The sequence below is a fragment of the Patella vulgata genome, chromosome 2 (genome assembly GCF_932274485.2).
Source record: "Patella vulgata chromosome 2, xgPatVulg1.2, whole genome shotgun sequence".
Classification (NCBI taxonomy): Eukaryota; Metazoa; Mollusca; class Gastropoda; family Patellidae; genus Patella; species Patella vulgata.
Window position 1 is genome coordinate 67,802,001 of NC_065880.2, and position 15,340 is coordinate 67,817,340.

At 31.8% G+C, this 15,340-nt stretch overlaps 1 protein-coding gene across 8 annotated transcripts; it reads left to right on the forward strand.

Moving 5' to 3' along the window:
- The first annotated feature begins 314 nt into the window (after positions 1-314).
- On the forward strand, positions 315-14,567 carry LOC126811489 (guanine nucleotide-binding protein subunit beta-4). 8 transcript variants are annotated; one of them, XM_050537150.2, is made up of 10 exons: positions 3,955-4,040; positions 5,779-5,913; positions 6,540-6,739; positions 7,516-7,658; positions 7,934-8,114; positions 8,315-8,421; positions 9,546-9,692; positions 10,204-10,284; positions 10,625-10,834; positions 12,724-14,567. In XM_050537150.2, the coding sequence occupies exons 3-10, from the start codon at positions 6,685-6,687 to the stop codon at positions 12,838-12,840; spliced, it is 1,041 nt and encodes a 346-aa protein (XP_050393107.2). In that variant the 5' UTR covers positions 3,955-4,040; positions 5,779-5,913; positions 6,540-6,684; the 3' UTR covers positions 12,841-14,567. The 8 variants fall into 8 exon arrangements, with proteins under 8 accessions (XP_050393108.2, XP_050393109.2, XP_050393112.2 ...); XM_050537151.2 differs by lacking the exons at positions 3,955-4,040; positions 5,779-5,913 and adding an exon at positions 315-559; XM_050537152.2 differs by lacking the exons at positions 3,955-4,040; positions 5,779-5,913 and adding an exon at positions 315-559 and having other exon boundaries at positions 6,611-6,739.
- Positions 14,568-15,340: the final 773 nt, after the last annotated feature.

The window sequence follows — 15,340 nt, forward strand, 5'->3', positions numbered from 1 at the left end:
ACAGACTACGGTTCAAAATTACATAAAACGTTAAACGAAATGTAAATAAATACGGCGTAAATAAGAAAAATAGATTATCGATTAGGTTTTCGTAGTATAATATCCCTGGATAAAAATTGAATAATAAGATAGCTGTCAGCAGAAACCATGCCGAATTTTTAATAGCAGGCTATATCGTTTCGCCAAATAAATAATAAGCTTTTTTATTTTTGACCGTAATCCTCTCTTTTTATTTCTCGTTCTTTTTGCAAGTCCGATTTCCGGCTTTTGTGCGCATGTGAATCCGTTACATCATAAAACGGAAATGGAAAGATCTATTAAGAGTTAAAATTCGTCTGCTTGAGTTGCTAAGTGTCAGTGGCCGATCTATGAAGCGTTTACAGTTTATACATGTCATAATTTCAGATAACTGCTACATGAATGGTGAAATAGACACCAAACCCTTATCTAAATATATCGTAATAAGACTATAGCCTGCATTGAAAACGTTGCTTGCTTTGGCTTCTCAATCTGAATCTCAGTCTCAGTTAATTTTACACGCCCACATTTTCATGTGTTAGTAAGTAGTACAGTAGTATATAGTAGTAGGTCTATGTGGACCTATTGTCGTCTCCCCTGCAGTCCCCTGTGTGTAACATTTGTAACATTTTATTTGTTATCACACTGCAGATCACAATTTTAATCCGATTTTGACAAAACTTGAATCATGGATTGTACCACAGGAGTCTGACCTTCTATCCGTATATATATATATATATATATGCATACACCATGTCCAACCAGACAATATACAATATACAATTATATATTGTCTGGTTGGACATGGTGTATGCATAAATATACGGATAGAAGGTCAGACTCCTGTGATTGTACGAAAAATCACGTTTTTAAAGGGACAATACACTCTTGCTGGCTTGACAGCTCCAGAAAATAAAAAATAGCCTTATTCTAAGTACTAGATGTGTTAGTGTCTAACCTGTTGTGTAAATTATCCATTAAATCCTATTTTACTTGTCCACAGGGTTCAAAAATATTTTAAATCCAAGTCACATTTGAAAAGCTTTAATACGTCAGGCTTTTCAAATCATTTAGTTGAATTTTTCCAATTTTTTAAATTAGGTGTTTTAAGATGAAATTTGTATCATCAATTAATTGGAATATTATTATTATTGTTCGATTTATATAGCGCTTCATTACACGTGAAGTGTTTCTAAGCGCATATCACAAACATATACTTCAAACACACAGAAACAATCAAAATCAGGAGAACATAATTAAACACAGCTGCCTGTTAGGTGCTATTATTCAAAGGTTTATATCCAACAAATCAACCGGCTAATCTCAATATTGAACTCAGTCGAGGTATTACCTGATGAACACCTACACCAAGTAGAGTTCAAAAATAAAAACGAAGTTTAAAAGAATCAACTTCATTAACAAAAATTAAACAATCAAAAACTAAACAGATAAATCAAATTCAAACGAAACAAATAAAACAAAGAAAATGAAAAGAGCAGTTCGTTACCATTCTACATTAACAAAATAAAGGAAATCAACTTGTGAAAATTTTTTCAAAAAATAAGAGCAAAGTAACACTAATGTTAATAATTATCAAAAGGAACCAAGATCTTAATGATAAAAACATATATTTAAAGTTTCATCCAAATTGGATAAAAACTGTGGTCTCTAGAGGGTCCACAACCTTGATATACCATATCTATCTATTTCTTAATTAATTACAGGTATGTAAATTATTGTACCGGTAACCTAAATTTTATGAATATTGTTGTGATGTTATGACGATGTGCAATGCATATTGATATTGTGTTTACCTGTTTAAGATGAGTCAATAAAAATCTTTTCTTAAATATTTAGCACCCATGCCATTTAATTGGACATACGGTATCCGAGACTTTGTTTAATATTATCATAGCAATCCAATAGTACATGTACCTATGCCTATTTAAAGATACATTCCTGTGTACAAACTGGGTGATTTATGGTATTATAATAGGACTAAACACATATTCAAACTAATTAATTTGTCATAATTTTGCTTCAAATCCTTCTCAAAACATTGTAATTTAGGCTAAATAAATCTTGTCAAAACATTCAAACATACGGTAGGCCTATACTGAAATGAAATAAAATGGGGTTTAACGTCCTACTGCTCCGAACTGGGCTAATGAAAACGGGCATTCCATATAGTGTGCTATGAGGGAAATTTTGCCCTGACAGCGGCACTATACGGATTGTAAAATAGTACAATTTGTTGACCAGAATAAAGATTGGGACATATTATTCAGTTTCAACTAGAGTGGTATTGAGCCTTTAATTTTTATACGTCTACATTGTATATGTCGCCGCCCCAGTCCGTCCTCAATTTGTTTGCTGTGGACACTCTACGTCTACAGCAGAATAGGGACAGGTAGTTCAACTCTGATCATAGGTCTCATTACGCTCGCCCTGTGCAGGGCAAGTAAAATGAGACCTACATTCGAGCTGAACTTTACAGGTACTATTTGTATCTGATTTTGATGAAACTTGAAATGTATGTTTATAACGCAAAGATCTTGGTTTTTTTTTTCAATATTCGTACATATCGGACCCTAACATTCTGAATTACTAATTTATCGAATAATTGTGTTTTTTTACATTTTGTGAACCCTCTAAAGGTCACAATTTTTAGCCGATTTGAAAAACATTTAGATATATCACTGTTACACTATAATGACGGTTGAGTTCGAAGTTCATGAAAATCGGGCTGAAACTACCCGACAAAAAGTGAAAAAGGCCACTCCTTGTACTCAAAAGAGTAAAAGTATATACCAAGGTTGGGTGTGGACCTTCTAGACATCACAATTTTTATCCGATTTTGATGAATCTTAAAATATATGTTTATATCCCATAGATCTTGGTTTCTTTTGAAATTCACGTATATCGGATCCCAACTTCCAGGATTATGGCCCCTGATTGTACGAAAAATCACGTTTTTAGCTTGTGGACCCCCTGCTTCTACAGGTCACAATTTTTATCCGTTTTTATACGTCAACATTTTCATGTGGAGGTATACAAATTGGCATGTATCTGACAGTAACTCCATGGATTATGGCCCCTGATTGTACAAAAAATCAAGTTTTTAGCTTGTGGCCACTCTGGGGTCACAATTTTTATCTGATTTTTATGAAACTTGAAATGTATGTTTACAACCCAAAGATCTTGGTTCCTTTCCATATTTGCACATATCAGACTATCTTTCTGGATTATGGCCCCAGATTGTACGAAAAATCACGCTTTTAGCTTGTGGTCCCTCTAGAGTTTACAATTTTTATCCAATTTAAAAAAAAAGTTTGAATATATCACCATTACACCATAAAAGTATGGTCAAGATTGTGGATATGGGAGGGTGCCTAAATATATTTGAGGCGCTTTAATCATTATCTATCTATTAGAATTATATGAAATTACATGGACCATCTTCTTTAAGGTTCTCGGGTCTGTAGTTTCTATTGATGTTGATAGGAGCTTGTTGATTTCATATGTTGTACCATTAAAAATTTATTTGACAAGAAGGTTGATGCATACTATGTTATGACTACTTATGACCTTTTGGGGGGGTATGACATTGTCCCTGGCAAAAAATTAAATAGTGTGCATTAGTATCAATACTGATTCAATGCTTTATTATAGTCTTTGCCAATTGCCATTGTAGATATAGTGCAAGTCTGAACAAGACTGAATAGAGCTGAGATATATACATATGTAAGCACAATATACCTGTTTGATTTATTTTAAGGTATTGAATACAGTATTATATACTTGACAATGAGTGTTGTTCACATGAAGGCACTTGTTAAGTGAGATATTATCTTTATTTGAATAAACCTGATCCTCTGTTTGGCATGTAAGTTCATGTGGCTAATATAATGATAAAACATTTCTATAAATGACATACAGAGCAGAATAGTATTTTGATATTTTAAAACTGGAATATGCAACTAGATATGTTGATAATTTTTAAATTCTTCAAATAAATTTTTGTGAGTATACAGATCTATGATATTTAGAAAAAAAATGATTGAACAGATTAATCAGGAACATAGTGAATAATATTTTAAAAAAATAGTTATTTTGAAAAATTGAAGTATTTTTGGTAATCCTGTAAAGTATTTTTGGTAATCCTATAAAGTCTTAATAACTTTGACTATATGGTACTATAGATTATCACTATCCATTGAAAATATATCTAAATTACAAAATAGAATAACTTGTATAGTAGTCGTGAATTCAAAACAGTGGTTGAATAATAGTGATTTTCAGGAAAATGTGATTCAACATTTGCCGCCATATCTGTTGATACTACTTCTTAACTAATATGAGGTGCGATTGATCCTACTAATTATTTTATATATTAATCTCTAGGTAACATGAGATGGCTGTTTAAATGATTGGATAGTGCTTTAATAATTTATTACTTACTTAATGTCTGTCTTAGCTATGTGGCTTGTCCTTTAGTTTGTCTTCTGGATAAATTGTTTCTTTGTTTTATGTGTTGCACGAATCTCCTGCATTTACTATTAAGTTTGATGGATAAGAATTACATTGATATTTCTTTAATTTCAAGCTGAACTAAAGGCACAGCAAATGAGATCAGTCACATGCAGTTTAAAATGTAAAAAAATTTAAATGATTTAATGTAAACAGTTTGTTTTTAATGAATAAAGTATGTCTAATATAAAAGAACCTTTAAAAAGAATAGATTGGATTCATCTGTAGTATTACACATAAAGATGGCAGTATGAAAACAGAAATGAAGAGAAACAAATGTAAAGTTTTGAATGTCCTAAATTTGATATGATTGTACATTAAGAGAAATGGGGATGGATGGCCGAAGGGTTGGCGCGTTGGATCAGAAAGTCTGTCATTGAGTTAAGTGGCATGGTTTTGATTCCCGCTAGTACGTGACAAGGAGTGTGGTCGCCTATCCAACCTCATGTTTTTTTTTCCGGGTCCTTGAGTTTCCTCCCACTGCTAAAGACCCCTATGCGCAAGTAAATTATTGAAATAAAATTGAACCATATGTTAGTCATGAAATGACCTAGTATGTGTCAAGTGAACATAAAACCCCATTTCTCTCTCTCTCTCATTAGGTGAATGCTTTGACCAAGTTCGATGATGAGCATTTTCTGCTTAGGGTAAGCAGAGATAAGCAATTTGATTCGCCAAGCCTTTGGAACACAATGAGGGAGAGTGGACTAGAAAAGTTTTTTGAATAAAGTACTATTGATCAGTTCAATCCCTAAACTGACTCTGAATGTAACTTTTATTCTGGTATGTTGGATTGTTGGGGCTTTCAGTAATAATTTAGTTATGGTTTTTTTTTCCATTCATTACAAAAATATTTACAGATTCAAGTAAATTTTGACCTCCAATTTACAACAATTTAGGAATATTAATACATTCTGGCATATGGTCAGTATTGCATTACTGTTAACTGAGAGTCTAAAATAAAATAAGTAGCTATTACAGGTATTAAATCTGGAGCATTATTGTTTTCCTTTTTAATCTGTAGTCAAGAAGTCATAAGGTCAACTAACTGGTAATCCACTGATATATTCTAATCGCATGCCAAATAGTCATATTTAACAATGGATTATTGATGGGCAGTAGTAATGGTCTATCTTAATATTTATACAAGCCATTAATATTGGCAGGTTACCTATATAGTTTGTGATTTAGGTATTAGATTAGTGACATTACTGTTGTTTTATTATTCAGCACCTGTCTCTTCTAGGCAGTGTAGTTAAATATATGGTATAGTAGTGTATTCCAGCTAGTATATCGTCATTACCACCAAAGAGTATAGTTTGTTTGAGAAAAAGTAATGTTTTTATAAAATTGCAAATAAGTATTGTAAGTATACTAAAAATTATGCATGAAATATTATAAATAGAAATACTTCAATGCATTTAAATGTATGTAAAATTAATTGTAAGGATTTCCTTCATTTAATATTTTTTTTTTTAGTTTTATCTTTTACATGCAAGCTACCGGTAGAAGTAGAATTCAATAAAGCTATAAAATATTAATTGGATTTAAAAATTATATTGTGGTTCTTTCTATGAACTGATTTATTGTCATTTCCATAGATCCAATTTAAACTGCATGTGAATCGATCAATGGCTATTTCAAACTTTCATTATATGTTAGAGTATTATTAATACATTAGACTTACAGTCATTCTCAGATAATTGACCTGCTCAGAATACTTTTAACATTAAATGAATAATAAAATCTATTCTTTAGTTCATTATGGTTATTTCTGTGTGCAATCCTTGGTCTTTTATTATACTTGATGTTAATTATTGCATGCTATTAAATTGATTTACCTGATATCAATAGACATGTTTAAAAGGATTTTCTTGAAGCCATTTTGTTGGAAATTAATATTGATTGATCAGTGTAAAATATTGACAAGGTTTGTCGCATTCTTTAGTTTCAATTGAAAATCTGATTTTGTTGGTGACATAATCTTTCAGGAGATCTCCCCAGAATTGATTATATTCTTTAGAAAACTGGTTTGACAAGTTTCTTGTGTGGTAATTTATAGATAAGAGAAAACATTTATAAGATTCAAGGAAGGTAGAGACAAGAGTCTGGCAAGAGAGAAGACAGTTGTATAAAATGGCTAGAAGACAATTAGAACAGGCTTTAGTAGCTGGACAATCAATAAGTGAAGGTTAGTAAAATTTTATTATGTAACGATAGCCTTGTTAGTGTCTCAATTATATTAGTAATTTTTAATATGGTATATAGGGGTGGATGGCTGAATGGTTGCCTGTGCACGTTGTATCATGAGTCAACTGGCTTGGTTTCGATTCCCCCTTTCCCTTTTGTTGTATAATAGGATGGAGGTGGGTGGCCGATCATAGTACCTAGTTATGCAAATGATAGGTTTGTTTCCAGGTTTGTAGGGTCTATATGACAAAGGTGTAAAGTTGTACTTTGGTTTCCTCCCACTTCAAAGATCAATGCATGCAAGTGAATTGTTGAAATATAAAGATATAATATATATGTTAGTCCCAAAATGATCTCTATAATGAACAATACTGGAAATGTGACAAATATGAAAGTGATGTCATATTTTAATTCAATTTTTCACATGAAAATATTTTTAACCTCACTAAATCAATATCAAAAAGAGCTTCATCTTTATCATATCAAACCTTATTTCTGGAGAAAGGATAAGAACCTATGACCTACTCCACAATGTATGGTAAATGGAAAAAAAAGTTTAGAAAGGTTTAAACTTCCTTGATTCCAGTTAAAACAAAGTATTGAAGTGGATTGATCAGATGTGTTATTTCAATTATTGATGGGGCAAGCTCAATAAATATTTTCTTTATAAAGATTTCTTACTGTGTTGATCATGTGGAATACAAAATCAGTTATTTCTTAAAACTAGCTTTATCTTTATTAGAACATTAAAAATATTTTTTGTTTGGTTATTATCAGGTAACGAATATCCTAGTACATTTAGTAAAGTAGAATTACTAAAAGAAGTAAGTTTAGATAGTTACAGTGGTGGTACATATTGTCTACAGTATAATTATAATGGTCAATATCTAGCTGTTGGTACTGGTAATGGTGGAATACTTGTAAGTCATTTATTATTTTTTTTACAACAAGTACAGTATTATTTTACAACTGCCACCCCCCCAAATTTTGACCTTAGGTGTCTCCAAAAGTGCAGGGCAGTGTTTAAAGGTATTTCTGTTTGTTTTGAAACTATGATTTTTCTGCGATGAAAAAAAAAAATTGTTATCAAAATTTGGCATCAATAATAGACTCCACCACTTTTACCCTCACAAATCCCAATGCTTTTGAGCTTTAAGCACAAATTATTACATAGAATGTTTTTTTTTTGCTTCAGCTTTTATCACCGAAAACTGGTCAATTGATTAAAGAATTGCGGAAGTCTCGACATGGTGGTTTACCTGTCATGACACTACGTTATCACCCAAAAGATCCAACTGTATTAATGGCTGGTACTGCCGATGGTATAGTCTATGCTTGTAATATAGAGGATGGAACATGTAAAGAAATAATATCTGGTAAGAATATTGAATAATATTTCCAGTTCTATCATTAATCTATATAATGCTTGTTGGGAGATTATTTACGTTTCAGGTTGAGCATAGATGAAACTAATACAGATTTGCAATAAGAGAAGATAAGAAGGTAATTCCCTCAATGAATAAAAAAAATAATATTGTTGAATTTAGCGATTTGTTGATGATATTTGTTATTTCAGAAAAGGGGAATGAAATCAACTGTTTAGATTTTTGTTTAGATGGTTATAACTTCTGCACTGCTGGAAAAGATTTATCTGTTAGATATTATGATACAAAAACACTTGAGGTAATAATTATATTATATAGTTTATGGAATATCCCTTTAGATAAAACATCAACATTTAATTTTTTATACGCCCACATTTTCATGTGAACGTATTATCCCGTCGCCCCTGTCCTTCCGGACGTCTGTTCGTCCGTCCATAATTTGTTTGTGGACAGTCTATCTATAGGTCACAATTTTTATACACCCACATTTTCATGTGGACGTATATTGTCGTCCGTCCGTCCACAATTTGTTTGTGGACACTCTATAGGTCACAATTCTTATCCGATTTTGACGAAACTTTAAATATCGGTTTATCTCCAAAAGATCTTGGTTCCTATCGATATTGGCAATTTGGCATGTATCAGATTGAAACTTCATGGATTATGGCCCCTGTTTGTATGAAAAATCACGTTTTTAGCTTGTGGACACTCTAGAGATCACAGTTTTTATCCGATTTTGATAAAACTTGATATGCATGGTCGCTCCTTGTACAGAAATAGTGCAGAAGTATTAATAACAAGGTTGTGGACCCTCTAGAAGTCACAATTTTTATCCAATTTTGATGAAACTTAAAATGTATGTTTATAACCCAAAGATCTTGGTTCCTTTCTATATTCGCACATATCGAACTGCAACTTTCTGGATGATGGCCCCTGTTCTTTAGCTTGTGGATTCTCTTGAGGTCATAATGTTTATCTGATTTTGAAAAACGTTTAAATATATCACCATTCCACCATAATGAAGGTTGAAATAGAATTTTGGGAAAATCAAAACTTCACTGCCCAACAAAATGCCCGCTCTTTCTACGCAAATTGTGTAAAAGTATGTAATACAAAGGTTGTGGACCCTCTGGAGGTCACAGTTTTTATCCGATTTTGATGAAACTTAAATATATCCCAAAAATCTCAGTCTCTTTCGATATTTGCACATTTCACCAGACCATAACTTTCTGGAATATGGCCCCTGATTGTACGAAAAATCGCTTTGTTTTTAGCTCCTTCTCTATCCATCTCTTGCAAAATGTGGGCGTATCTTATACCTGGCAACCGCTGGTTATAACTTTCCGTTCTCGGTTGTGTTGTTTTTAAAGATCATTTAGTTTCAATTTACTTAATGGGTTTATTTGATTCTTGTCTTTTTAGTTACTAAGAACCTATGATGGTTGCAATAATTCAAAACCATCCAATGAAATGTCTTGTATGGGATGCTCACAAAGAGTATTTGCTTTAAAATTTCACCCAGAATACAACCATATATTTATTACTGGAGGCTGGGAAAATCATCTAAAGGTATAATCTGATATTATAAATTTAAAAGAAAAAAAGACTGTCTGCAATATATATATGCAAATTCTATCACTGGAGATAAAGTTGAGCCCCTGTAGTTTGTTTGTCAACTTTACTGGTCTGTAGACTGTTTACACCTTGGTTTTTCATACCATCTGAGCAACTAGGTTCTATTCCTTGCCAGGCCCCCTATCCTGTATCACTAACAACTAGAAACCTGTGTGGAAAATCCTGAGGAACTTTCTAAGGCAACACCTAAATGAAACCTGGTACCCCCTTGTTAGTGAGTCAACACTTCATTCAATGAACCTGAAGCAACTGTTCATAAAACATTGTCCCCATACAGTTAATCAATTTTAGGAGTAGATAAATCTTAATCATGGTACTTACATTTATTATTTAATTAGAAATCTCTTCCATTTGATTTTTATTTCACATCTTTACTTTAATTATACATTAAAAATAGTGCGTCAAGGGAGATAACTGTGGTACATGATTTATGTAACTTTTGTAGATATGGGATTCTAGATCAGTTGATGGTGTGAAAAGAACTATCTGGGGCCCACATATCTGTGGAGATAGTTTAGATATGAAGGTAAAATTATTTAATATACTATATTCTCATGCCTTATATTCTGCAAAAGAAAAATTTCACATACATGTAGGGCAAAAAAAACAAAGCTTTGATTAATGTTTTGACAAATTTCTTTTAAATTACATCTATTACATTTCCTGGCGGGAGAATGAGAGAATTTAAAACATGTATTGTAGAATGTGTTTGTACTATGACATTGTTCATTCATTAGTTTAGATGAATAACAAAAGAAATTTTAATAAACAATTAGGCAGATCTGTTAATAATTTACCATATAGATGATTTATTTCCATAATTTTTCTAATAAAAACTGCAATGTAATGATGAGTATGCATTTCAGGGATTAAAGATATTAACGGGATCATGGACATCAAATCATGCTCTACAAATATGGAATTATACAGATGGTAAATTAGAAAAGAATATTGAATATCCTGATGCACCAGATGGTGCCTTTCTGTACTGTACTCAGTTCTGTGATAATGATGTTATATTAGCAGGAGGTAGTGGAACCAATAGTGCTCAAGCAATTAATATCACAAATGGCACTGTAAGTTTTTCATATTTAGATATGCCCTCATGTCCGTCCCCAGTTTCTTGCATTCACTCTATCGATTTTTAATCAAAGTTTCATGGATAGTGAGTATCTGGGTAAAAAAAAACTTTTTCAATAGATTGATTTTGAGCATTATCTCACTAGTTTTTACAGAGTTATGGCTCTTGATTGCTTGTACTAACTTGTAGATCAAAGTATGTTACTGTTCTGAAACATAATCTCTTCCCAGAGAGGACAGGTCTCAATTAATTTTCTCAAATTTTCAGAAATGGTTAAAGAAACATTATGTAAGAGCTAAATCTGCCTATTGCAGGTCTTTATTTTTGCTTCAAATGTTATGTAAAATATTATTTAGACATGTATTCATATAACAAGTGTATAATCAACTCTGTAGACTATCGGATGACCGAGATTCAAATGCATTAGAACAGCTGCGAGATTTAAAAATTTAACAATAAAATGATTAATCGAGATTTTATGCTCCAAAACTTCAAACAGTCATAACTTTGCTCAGAATAAAGTAATTTGAATGAATTTTTCAATATTTTCGTTATCTACTAGCTCTTTATTTAGATAATGCATCTATATTTACATGATGCATCTTTATCACCTTTAAGTATTTTACAGAGTTATTTCCCCTCACATATAATCATTGATAATGAACTTTGTCATGCTCATACCCACTGTATAGAGTTAAGTTGTTAAAAAATTTTCAGCAAATTTTTGAGTATTTTCCCAAAAGTAATTCCATTTTTATTGTCACTGAAATAATTATGATCGTTGATAACATATACTGCAATACTCATACTAGTCATACCATGGACCTTTTTTTTTTTTTTTTGTCCATGGTCATTCTGACCCCAGAGAGAGAGAGTACAGTAAAGTTTTTAACTGATTTTCACAAAGTTTCAGAAATGGTTAGTTAAGCATTTTGAGTGATTTCTTTTTTCCCCCCAGCTTCTCTTAGACTAAATGGAAACAGTCACAAATCAAGTATTTTCAGAATTATTGCCCTTGTCACCGAGACCTAGTAATCCCTCAACAGATCAGAGTTTTAGAGATTAATTTTTAAAAGTTGCTGGAATTGTTTAACTGGTCATAAGAATGGAGTCTGATGAAACTGATCGGTTATTTTCAGCCTTTGTCATCAAAATGTAATAAACTCTGGTTCAAACAGATTGATTGTATGGATGAACCCTACTGATTAGCATCAACCCTACTCTTCCACATCAAATATATGATTCTATTTATCACCTGTGTTTTTACTCTCCCCTTTCTTTAAAACTTGCTGAGATTGTTCAATGTTTCGTGAGTCAGAACCCTATTGTAACTCAATATGTTGTTAGTATTTCTTTGAATACTACACAGCTCGATATAGTTGTTTGGAACTACAACAAAAAGTTCCAAGAGAGTTCTGCACATAATTAACCAGATTTGTTCTATGAAATTATAATTTTATCTCGTGATACTTTTATTGTCCCCAACCTTTCGAAGAAAACAGGGGACTATTGGAAAGGGTTTGTTTGTCCTGCACACTTTTTGGGATACCATAACTCTGCTTCTAATTAAGGTAAAATGTTCCAACTGGTTGTAGATGTTCATTACACAAATGTCTTGTCTGAGTTTAAAATGATGGGCATATTCTGCTTAGACATTAACCCAAGCAAACTGATTTGAAAACAATATCTCTGATTCTAATTGATCAAGGGTGATACAGCTGGGGTGTAACTGGAATTACATCAAAACATTTAGTTTGATAATGAGCATTCTCTGCTCAAGTTAAGCAGAGTGATAATGAATTTGATTGTTTGATGCTTTATAAATTAATGTGCAAGTAATTAATGAGGGTCATCTATTTATATTTGGCTATTATTATATTACAGAGTTTAGGTAGTATTAAGATGGAGAAACCTGTACAAGCATTAGATAGTGCTCTTGGTGGGAGATTGTTTGCTGTAGGCGGAGCTGAAAACATAATAAAACTAGCAGCATTAACATAATCTGATAAATTTTGTGATACTTATCTTTATCAATCATTACCAATTCTAAGCATTCCAAGTTTACATTAATGAGTGTTGTTAAACTGTTTGTATGTACTGATTTATTGTTTGAATTTGTGTTGGCACATTTGAAAGCATGTGCTCCATGGGGATCATACTATTTATATTTTCTTTTGTCAGAGGTTGGTTTAAGTTTTGTTTTTTTGCTTAAATTGCCAACATTGGCTTTATCTGTAACCCTTATATTATAAATATAGACAGATATACTACAATAAACCAATTAACATACGAAACTTAATTTAATTGACAATATTTAAATCACACCCAAAAAAATTTAAGCAAATGACTTTGGCAGGCTTCTCAAACATACCACAGGATATCCACAAATTATTTTGAAAATTTTGATGATGCAATGTTCAGCCCCGTTCCTAAAAAAACAATATGTCTTCTATATTTTTATTATTAAAGAAGCTAACATTTGTTTTGGTTCATCTATATGATTTAATTTTTCTTTTGAAAGATTAAGGAGTTTGATTACTAATTGTCTTTTCATTTTTGTATTAAACTGTTGTCCTTTGAACACAATAGTTATCTATCAACATTGCAAAGAAATTAAAATGTAACAAATACCCACACAAATTAACACATTAAGTTTACCTTGGTCACACTTTTACCCTGTCAAATAGATAGGGCTTAAATGTTAATGTTTATAAAAAAATATAAGACATGTTCTATCCAAAGATAAGAAATACATTGAATGAGATATCAGTATTATTAGTGAAAAATTCCTTAATGATAATATTTCTGTGTTATTGATAAGAGATTGTTTTGCAATGCTCAATTGTAAGAAAAATTATACAAAGATTATTTTTATGTAATTTATACATAAATAAGTTCCGTCCATTGTTATTATTATATTCTTGTTACTGAAAACATTTATTTTGTATTTTTGCGATATTATAACTATTGCTGATTTTTATTATTATAGTCTTGCTGAATTGTAATTGAAAATAAATATTGTTGCATTTATATTTTTAGTTGTTGCTGTGTTTTTATACTTAGCCTTCTCTTCTATTCATGTTAAATATCTACTTACTGTACATAGTGCCATAGCCTGCTCCTAGCAGATGTTGCCTGTACAAAAATAAATTTTCAGCAGTCTAATTAAAAATAATTTATTTAGGAAAGGTGACATTTAACATAAATAGTTTATGGGAATAGATTTCATACTTATATTTGTTGAAAGTTCCATTATTATTGATAGGTGTTAGGTCATCAATTAATGTATCAGAATGTATAATTTAAACTTTTACCTACTTTATAATCAATTCTGGATTTAATTTCTGAAATTAAGTTATTGATATAAATGGGTATTAGCCATATATACATGGAACAGGAACAGGTCACATTGGAAGACCAATCAATTGCTGTATTATCTGATCCACAACATCAAAAATGACCTTATTAATAAGAATATGTAATGTTTTGGAAAGTATGTTATTCCCAGGAATAAATGGCCATGGTGTTTCTGCCTTTTCCAAATGATCCATTGAAGGTTCTTTAACAAACTAGTCCAACTTATTTTTTAGATAGGAATGTTGTAGAATATGTAGAAACTTGACCAGTTATTGTATTCTGTCTTTATGAGAGACAAGTGGACGACAATCTACACGTAAAATCAACATGTCACTTATAAATATTTGCATTGTATAAAGGTTTGGAATACAGGCTTTGTTAGTTCTTACTGTGGTTTTGTTTTATTGTAGTCAGTACATTATGTTCATACAAGTCAACAAACATTAAGCCAATTTGGTGAAGGTATGTTCTTAAATAGCTTTGGTGAAGCTGGCACAGGTGGATTCAACATAAAAGCCCCTGACCCGATCTGTAGTCAAACCACATAACCAATTTTTAAAATTATATTTGATTATATTAGTTGAGAATCCGAGGTAATAGAATTCAACCATGGCTTAAGTTTAAGCAAATGAAATCCACTAAAAACAATTAGTGCGTCTTGTTGCAAAATTCTGCACTATTATTATGTAGCAGTGCCGGATTTACCTGTATAGGCTTGGCAGACTGAAGCCTACGGCCTCAACATCTGGGGGATTGGGGAGGGGGGGGGGAGTGCTGTTGTCAACGTGAATAATATTTTTGACACTGTTTTAAGCCCTTCTTACATACATTGTTGTCTTAAACATCCATCATCCTCGGCTTTGTTCCTTTGTGTTTACAACACACTTTCATCTTCCTAAGTCGAATGAGGGTAGGGGATTACGATTAGTGCAATAGTCTATAGCTCTTCATCTAAATCCGACAGTGTTGCAGGCTTCTAAAATTATATTTTAATCCATAATAGTTATATAACACAAATCCTGGTATGCAGCAGTAAATGCAATATTGGATTCCCAGGAAAACCACACTAAAGTTTTTTGTTTGTTTTGTTTTTTTAATCTTTAAAGACCTTTCAGTACCGTGTACGTGGGGTGGTTTCGAACTC

Coding starts and splice junctions, on each gene's coding strand:
- LOC126811489 (XM_050537151.2), top strand. CDS start 6,685: ATGGCTAGAAGACAATTAGAACAGGCTTTAGTAGCTGGACAATCAATA. Junction 7,659..7,933: donor CTGGTAATGGTGGAATACTT/GTAAGTCATTTA, acceptor TTTTTGCTTCAG/CTTTTATCACCGAAAACTGG. Junction 10,835..12,723: donor TTAATATCACAAATGGCACT/GTAAGTTTTTCA, acceptor ATTATATTACAG/AGTTTAGGTAGTATTAAGAT.